At 44.9% G+C, this 7,426-nt stretch overlaps 5 protein-coding genes across 5 annotated transcripts; all 5 read right to left on the minus strand.

Moving 5' to 3' along the window:
* Positions 1 to 492: 492 nt before the first annotated feature.
* On the minus strand, positions 493 to 1,021 carry LOC137928076 (histone H4). The gene has a single exon (XM_068771397.1). The coding sequence runs from the start codon at positions 913 to 915 to the stop codon at positions 604 to 606; it is 312 nt and encodes a 103-aa protein (XP_068627498.1). The 5' UTR covers positions 916 to 1,021; the 3' UTR covers positions 493 to 603.
* Positions 1,022 to 1,532: 511 nt separating this feature from the next.
* LOC137928060 (histone H3) lies at positions 1,533 to 2,339 on the minus strand. The gene has a single exon (XM_068771396.1). The coding sequence runs from the start codon at positions 2,109 to 2,111 to the stop codon at positions 1,701 to 1,703; it is 411 nt and encodes a 136-aa protein (XP_068627497.1). The 5' UTR covers positions 2,112 to 2,339; the 3' UTR covers positions 1,533 to 1,700.
* A 493-nt stretch (positions 2,340 to 2,832) lies between these two features.
* Positions 2,833 to 3,511, minus strand: LOC137928092 (histone H2B). The gene has a single exon (XM_068771399.1). The coding sequence runs from the start codon at positions 3,438 to 3,440 to the stop codon at positions 3,066 to 3,068; it is 375 nt and encodes a 124-aa protein (XP_068627500.1). The 5' UTR covers positions 3,441 to 3,511; the 3' UTR covers positions 2,833 to 3,065.
* A 583-nt stretch (positions 3,512 to 4,094) lies between these two features.
* LOC137928108 (histone H2A) lies at positions 4,095 to 4,980 on the minus strand. The gene has a single exon (XM_068771400.1). It carries the CDS (start codon positions 4,624 to 4,626, stop codon positions 4,252 to 4,254), a length of 375 nt encoding a protein of 124 aa, XP_068627501.1. The 5' UTR covers positions 4,627 to 4,980; the 3' UTR covers positions 4,095 to 4,251.
* Positions 4,981 to 5,205: 225 nt separating this feature from the next.
* LOC137928124 (histone H1-like) lies at positions 5,206 to 7,311 on the minus strand. The gene has a single exon (XM_068771401.1). It carries the CDS (start codon positions 6,386 to 6,388, stop codon positions 5,606 to 5,608), a length of 783 nt encoding a protein of 260 aa, XP_068627502.1. The 5' UTR covers positions 6,389 to 7,311; the 3' UTR covers positions 5,206 to 5,605.
* Positions 7,312 to 7,426: the final 115 nt, after the last annotated feature.

Here is a 7,426-nt window from a genome sequence, read left to right on the forward strand (position 1 = left end):
CGATCGTCGTCAGTAGTAGTAGTAGTAGTAGTAGTAGTAGTACCTAACCGATTGATTAACTAACTAAGCATTCGACAGATACGAAAAGGGCAGAACCGACCGACCGACGATATGAAGAAATAATCTAGTCTAATATCATCATAATAGACTCACGCGATTTTCAACGAAAGTAACGGATGTTGTACATTTATTTTTACTTTATATACTATTGTAAACTGTATGTGAAAAACTCCACTGGGTGTGTGTCTCAGATGAAGCCAGCGGAAGGTAATAACTAATTTATTGTATCGGATATCGGCCAACCAACGAACCACCGTAAACAACATACGCGTCTGTCTTTACGAGCTCGTGATGATGATGATGATAGTGGTGGTGGTGGTGTGTGTGTATGTGTGCAGTCATAGTAAATAAGAATGTTATGACCGTTCATCTATCGCCAAGAAACTTTTTTTTCTCTCTCACTCGGCTGAGTGCTTCATATATTGATTTTGATTGATATACGGCCCTGAAAAGGGCCTTTTAAATAAACGACGCGGTGGTCGCTTATGATGATGATATTAATAATAATAATAATAACATTGCTGATGGCGATGGTGTTGGTATCTAACCGCCGAAACCGTATAGGGTACGGCCCTGACGTTTAAGTGCGTACACGACGTCCATGGCGGTGACGGTCTTCCTCTTCGCGTGTTCGGTGTAGGTAACGGCGTCGCGGATCACGTTCTCGAGGAACACCTTCAGCACCCCTCGGGTCTCTTCGTAAATTAGACCGGAGATACGTTTCACTCCACCCCTGCGAGCGAGACGACGGATCGCGGGCTTGGTGATACCTTGGATGTTATCACGGAGAACCTTCCTGTGCCGCTTCGCACCACCCTTTCCCAGACCTTTTCCTCCCTTGCCACGGCCGGTCATTGTGTCGTCGTCGTGTCGTCAAAATAAATTCTTCTTTGCGCAACGTGCGAACGTCTTCGTGTAGAAATATGATCTGATGCCGCCGCTTAAAACGACGGTCCCTTTATACTATTTATACCGGTTGAAAGTGGAGGGGATTGCGGGGAGAGGGGAAAGGGGGCTTAGCGTTGCGCGCTGCTTTGCCATCAGAACAGAAGCATATTCAATCAATTAAAATGACAATTCATATAATAATAAACAAAAGAGAAGGAGCAACCTTTCGGTCGAATTAAAATAATATATTCTGTGTTATAATAAATAATACGAGAATTAAAATGAAAATAAGTGTTCCTTATTGCAGAGGTTAAAATTGTCCAAAAGTCCATTATTTTCTCATTCAACGAACGTACTACCACCCACCCATGCACTCTTGCGGTCGCTCCAATAGACATTTACATTAATAATACGTCAATCGATCGTTTTGTTGATGATTAACCCATCATCATTGTTATTGGGTGCGTGTTACTATAATAGTAGTAATGGTAGGTGCTGCTGGTAGGTGTAGTGATCTAGTTAATGAATGGTATGGTTTAGTTGGTTCGTTAGTTTGTTTTGGTAGTGTGTGTGTGTGTGTGTGTGTGTGTGTGTGTGTGTGTTTTTAACGTTCTCAATTATTCGATAGAAACGGGGGTCATTATTATTATTATTCGGAAATATGTGCGGCCCTTAAAAGGGCCTTTTTATTGAATTTTTATGTCTTAATAATAAACATGGTTATCATTAAGACGACCGACACACACTACTTCTTATGCGCGTTCACCGCGAATTCTACGAGCCAGCTGTATGTCTTTCGGCATAATGGTGACTCTCTTCGCGTGAATCGCGCAAAGATTCGTGTCTTCGAAGAGACCTACCAGGTAGGCTTCGCTCGCCTCCTGGAGTGCCATAACCGCGGAACTCTGGAAGCGCAGATCGGTCTTGAAGTCCTGGGCGATTTCTCGCACTAGACGTTGAAATGGCAATTTGCGAATGAGGAGTTCCGTGCTCTTCTGGTAACGACGGATCTCACGAAGGGCGACAGTTCCGGGCCTATAGCGATGAGGTTTCTTAACGCCGCCGGTGGCCGGAGCGCTCTTACGCGCCGCCTTCGTGGCTAACTGTTTCCGCGGAGCCTTACCGCCGGTGGACTTGCGAGCGGTCTGCTTGGTACGCGCCATCACGACTGCTTTATATTCTTTACTTCGTTATTCGGTAAAATAAAAAGTGCACTACGTTTGTGGCGTCGACAACACCGATCGATACGAGTTCCGAAACCGAAATGCGTATCTGAATTTTTCGTGACCGCCTTTTATACTGGTTTACGAGTTGGCTATTTATGTACTCTCTTTCTCTGTCACTCGACTCTATCTGTTTCATTCGGCTCCGTCTCTCGACATGATTCGCCCCCCCCCCCCCCCCCTCCACCAACAACAGCTTACTGACGGTTGTCTAATTACTATGTCGATTTAATTTCGTAATAAGCAAGCAAAATCTTTTAATAATAAAACATGCAGGGATAGAACGTAACTAACTCCTTCCCGTTCATCAAAATCACACACCTACTAATTATTTAAAGTATATACTATTGTAATATATATATATTAAATACGATCACGATAATAGCACGATCTGCGAGTGAAATAGTTATTTATATATATATATATATATATATATATATATGTGTGTGTGTTTATATATATATATATATATATATACACATATATATAGAAAGAATGAATTGTCGAACCTTGTAATTTATTTTATTTAATTATAATCGTGTTCAGGTATAAGCATTGCCCACCGATTTTCGAAACCATATTATATATATATTCATTCTGTCAGAGTACTCTTATTATAGAAACATTGTATCAGTATTGATAATAGAATCGTTTTATGGCCCTGAAAAGGGCCTTTGAAATTAATAAACATTTATATCTCACGGATATATGTCACGCAGCAAGCTACGGCGTTCGGTGTGGCGGCGGTGTTGCGATTGGTGGGTAGGTAGGTGGTAGGTTGGTTGGTCGGTCGGTTATCCCCTTCTTTATCGAAAGACAGAGAGAGATACGAGAAAATTAGAACCGCAATCACGATCACACGTAGCCCCCGTCACAACCACTTCCTCCGCCTCTTCACTTGGAGCTAGTGTACTTCGTGACGGCTTTAGTGCCTTCACTGACCGCGTGCTTCGCCAACTCGCCGGGAAGCAACAATCTGACGGAGGTCTGGACCTCCCTCGAGGTGATAGTCGAACGTTTGTTGTAGTGCGCGAGACGGGAAGCTTCGGCGGCGATGCGTTCGAAGATGTCGTTCACGAAAGAGTTCATAATTGACATCGCCTTGCTTGAGATTCCGGTGTCGGGATGAACCTGCTTGAGCACCTTGTAGATGTAGATAGCGTAACTCTCCTTCCTCTTATGCTTCTTCTTCTTTTTATCAGACTTTGAAATATTCTTCTGGGCCTTGCCAGACTTCTTGGCTGCCTTACCGCTCGTCTTGGGAGGCATGTTTGCAACAACACTAGCGTAGTATAGTACAGTAGTAGTCGGTAGTATGTAACCGTTTGGAACAAAAACCGTCAGAATTTTTTTCTTGGTCAACTGTTCGGTACGTGAACTAGCGAGGGTCTTAAAGAGCGAAACGCGTATGCTCGAGTTATAAACAATGGAGGGGCGGAAGGCGGGGTGGGGGAGGGGATTGGCTTGCTTGTTGGTTAGATGTGTTCCTAGAGTAAGTATGTAGTTTTTGTGTTGTGTATGTTTGTTCATGTATTAGCATCTGTACCGCATAGAAATTCTTTTATACTTCCCGATAAAGATCCCGCCGGCGGTCACAGGTTTTATTTCATTGTTCATCGATTTATATATATACATATATATGTATATATATGTATACATACATAAATGTTCCAGTTTTCAAAGTGAAATATATTGATGGTTTATTGCTTTTAAGTGGTACTACTATATACTATACACCATGTGAAGTTTGTATTACTCCATTCATACAATTTTTTTTAAATCATATATATATATATATATATATATATATATATAAACACACCGGTATTCGGCAGGCGAGAAGACTCGTACGGGCAAACAGTTGACGCTCTCTTATATAAAATAGAGACTGTATTACACACATTTGAATACGTATAGAAAATATTTGCGGCCCTGAAAAGGGCCTTTTAATTATTAATTAATCTCTCTCCACACATCATGTCCGTCGCGTGCGATGACGGAGAATCGATATGTGTATGTCTATTGGGATGATGACGACCACGACGATCATGATGATGATGATGATGAAGAAGAAGAAAATTTAAGCCTTCTTCTCTGTCTTCTTGGGCAGAAGAACGGCCTGAATATTAGGCAGTACACCGCCCTGCGCGATGGTCACTCCGGATAGAAGTTTGTTCAACTCCTCGTCGTTTCTGATGGCCAGCTGAAGATGCCTCGGAATTATTCTGGTCTTCTTGTTGTCGCGGGCCGCGTTACCGGCCAACTCGAGAACTTCAGCGGCTAGATACTCCATGACGGCCGCGAGGTAAACCGGAGCGCCCGCACCGACTCTCTCCGCGTAGTTACCCTTACGCAGCAACCTATGTATACGCCCGACCGGGAATTGAAGTCCTGCACGGTTGGAACGTGACTTCGCCTTCCCCTTTACTTTGCCTCCTTTTCCGCGTCCTGACATCTTGTATGTAGTAGTGGTTGTGTTAACAAATTAATATAACACGTCGCGTAAGTTATATATATATGTATATATATATAAAATAACAAAGATCAGAAGTGATCACTAAAAAATTGAATTTCGGTCATTCGATGTTATACGGTTCGTACGGTACGTCAGTTAGTGGGGTAGACAACGAGCGAACGTCAGTCAAAGGTGTGCGCGTTTTTGTTGTAGTATGCGAGGTTCCGTTTGACTCTCTATCCTTTCATTCGGGGTGCATCAGCTACCGCACTCACCGACGATGTAAACCTATTTTGTTCATTTAAATATGAAAACAATAATAACGTAATGTTGTATGCCAATCAGTTATAGGGTTTGTCTTGAAACCATAAGATCCACGTTATTTAGGTTACGGTGTTCAGTTGTTGATGTTTGTGTAATTTTTTTTTTTTTTTTTTTTTTTTTTATATAAATACACATTATCATTAATTACTACTTGAAGCATTGTATATATATCATCATCTTATAGTTTAAGTTAGACTTTGACGTTCACTATCGATAAAGAAACGTATTTCTCTCTTTCAATCGAAAATCGACATATTTGTTAGCCCTGAAAAGGGCTTTTTAGGGATGCGGTCGCTAGAGCGGACGCATGCATGTCATACGCGGCGAACGGAGACACACACACACTTTGTCTTTTGTGCTTGCGTTGTGTAATCACCGTTAACGCGCGCGCTATGCCTCACGCGAGTAACGCTTAAGCTTTTCATCCTCTGCTCCCCGCGAAAGATCCTTCCGCCGACCGTCCTCCACTGGTACGCTGGCGCGCTCGCATATTCGCGAACGAACCGCGTGCCGTATCATCATCACCACCGCCAACACTGCATTGCGCGCGCATAGGAATGATATGTAATGACGACGAAGCGATGGCAATTAGGTGGCGGCGGCGGCGGCGGCTCGGGCGGTTTCGGACTTATCGCGTGTCTATGTCCTCCTCTCTTTACTTCTTAGCGGCGGAAGCCTTCTTGGAGGCCGCAGCGGTCGTTTTGGATTTCGGTGCTGCGGCTTTCTTCGGTTTTGGTGCTTTGGGCTTCTTTGTTGGCGGTTTAGCGCTCTTCTTAGCTTTAGGTGCGGCGGCGTTCTTTGCCTTCGAAGCGGCTCCGCCCTGCGAACCGGCGGCGGCAGACTTCCTCGCGGCCGCGGGTTTCTTTTTAGCTGCAGCGGCCGCTTTCTTCTCCTCGGCGGTCGAGGCGGCGGCGGCTGCGGCGGATTGCTTCGCCTTGGAAGGAGACGCTGCTGCGGCTGCCTTCTTTCCTCCTTTAGCGGCGGCAGCGGGAGCTGCGCCTCTCTTCTTCTTAGCTTTCGCTGCTGCCGATCCGGCAGAAGAATCGCCTCCTCCTCTCTTACCGCCGGCGTCCTCGGAGACAGCACCGCCGCCGCGAGCACTCTTGCCCGTCGCGGGTTTCTTGGAGGCGGACGCGGATTTGGATTCCAATTTGAACGAGCCGGACGCTCCTTTGCCTTTCGTCTGAATCAGAGCACCGGACTCTACGGCGCTCTTCAGATACTTCCTGATGAACGGTGCTAGTTTTTCGGCATCGACTTCGTATTGTGCCGCGATGTATTTCTTTATCGCCTGCAGGGAGGATCCGCTTCGCTCCTTCAGTTCCTTGATCGCGCTGGTGACCATCTCGGAAGTTCTCGGATGAGTGGGCTTCGCCTTCGGTTTCTTCGCAGGAGTTGCGGGTGCCGGTGCGTCGGATGCTACAGCTGTGTCGGCCATCTTGCACAATCAATTCTTGTGAATGCGTACGGTCGTGTTAGAGAATATTTTATATATAAAAAAAAAAAACTCAAGTTCTTTTATACAACTTTGTAAATATATTACGTATCAAACTCGATATAACACTAGGCGAGTGGTATTAGAGTACAGCCGTAAGTAGTTGTATTATATTAGGTCGAGATGGCGCCACCAAGAAATGCTCCGCATCATTACCTTAAGGAGAGCCGCGGTGCCGAGAGACGTTTTCTCGTACGATCGGTTATAACTTTTCACTAGATCGTTCCGAATTAAATTAAATTTTCAACACTTCCCTCGCACGCGTATTCCTTAACGATGTCCGCGTGGTAAATATTTGAGATCGTTCACTCGGTAAACTAACTCTAGTGCGAATCGAGCGCGCGGGCGACCGGTGAACGGGGTTTATTTTGTTCGGTGTATTCGGAGCGTGCGGAGAGTCGCGTTTAAAATTGTATTATCTCCACGTAATCGAACTCTCGATAAAGTTTCGCGCGGTCCATCGAGAGTCAGTATCCAGAGGACGGACAGGAATCGAAGGTCACCCCGGTAATGCATTATTCTATGCACAACGACCGATTAAACTTCGAAGGTCGTAAAACACGAACCTCTCTCGACTCTCGCGGACCGAAGCCGCCGAGCTGCCGGTGCGACCTTTGAAAATTATTTATGAACCGAAAAATATAACAATAATCGTACTCTCGTAAGTATCTTTATAGAGAACGACCGCCCTGCGGTTGCGAAACGTTAGAATACACCCGCGCGTAAACACTGCGTCCCCGTCCACCTTCCGCGCGGAATCGAGCCAAGCGCCGCACGCGGCTCGTCTTAAGCGAGCGAAATATCCTCGCATTTTCCCTAACTTTATCTTATTATTCATATTAGATTTTAGTATCTACGTATATCTATATATTAGGTTATTATACTTTATACCCGTATTTAAAACCATCGAACACGACACCTTCATAGCGGTGTCCGTGTATGATGTGTGTGATATACGTCGTCCTCACCTATTTATCGCAT

Source organism: Battus philenor, unplaced genomic scaffold, assembly GCF_028537555.1.
Source record: "Battus philenor isolate CCGP_79_NKW_IND1 unplaced genomic scaffold, ilBatPhil1.0.hap1 SCAF_106, whole genome shotgun sequence".
In the NCBI taxonomy this organism is placed as follows: Eukaryota; Metazoa; Arthropoda; class Insecta; order Lepidoptera; family Papilionidae; genus Battus; species Battus philenor.

Bases quoted from the DNA above. Each gene is read 5' to 3' on its own strand.
- LOC137928076 (XM_068771397.1), bottom strand. From the start codon at position 915: ATGACCGGCCGTGGCAAGGGAGGAAAAGGTCTGGGAAAGGGTGGTGCG.
- LOC137928060 (XM_068771396.1), bottom strand. From the start codon at position 2,111: ATGGCGCGTACCAAGCAGACCGCTCGCAAGTCCACCGGCGGTAAGGCT.
- LOC137928092 (XM_068771399.1), bottom strand. From the start codon at position 3,440: ATGCCTCCCAAGACGAGCGGTAAGGCAGCCAAGAAGTCTGGCAAGGCC.
- LOC137928108 (XM_068771400.1), bottom strand. From the start codon at position 4,626: ATGTCAGGACGCGGAAAAGGAGGCAAAGTAAAGGGGAAGGCGAAGTCA.
- LOC137928124 (XM_068771401.1), bottom strand. From the start codon at position 6,388: ATGGCCGACACAGCTGTAGCATCCGACGCACCGGCACCCGCAACTCCT.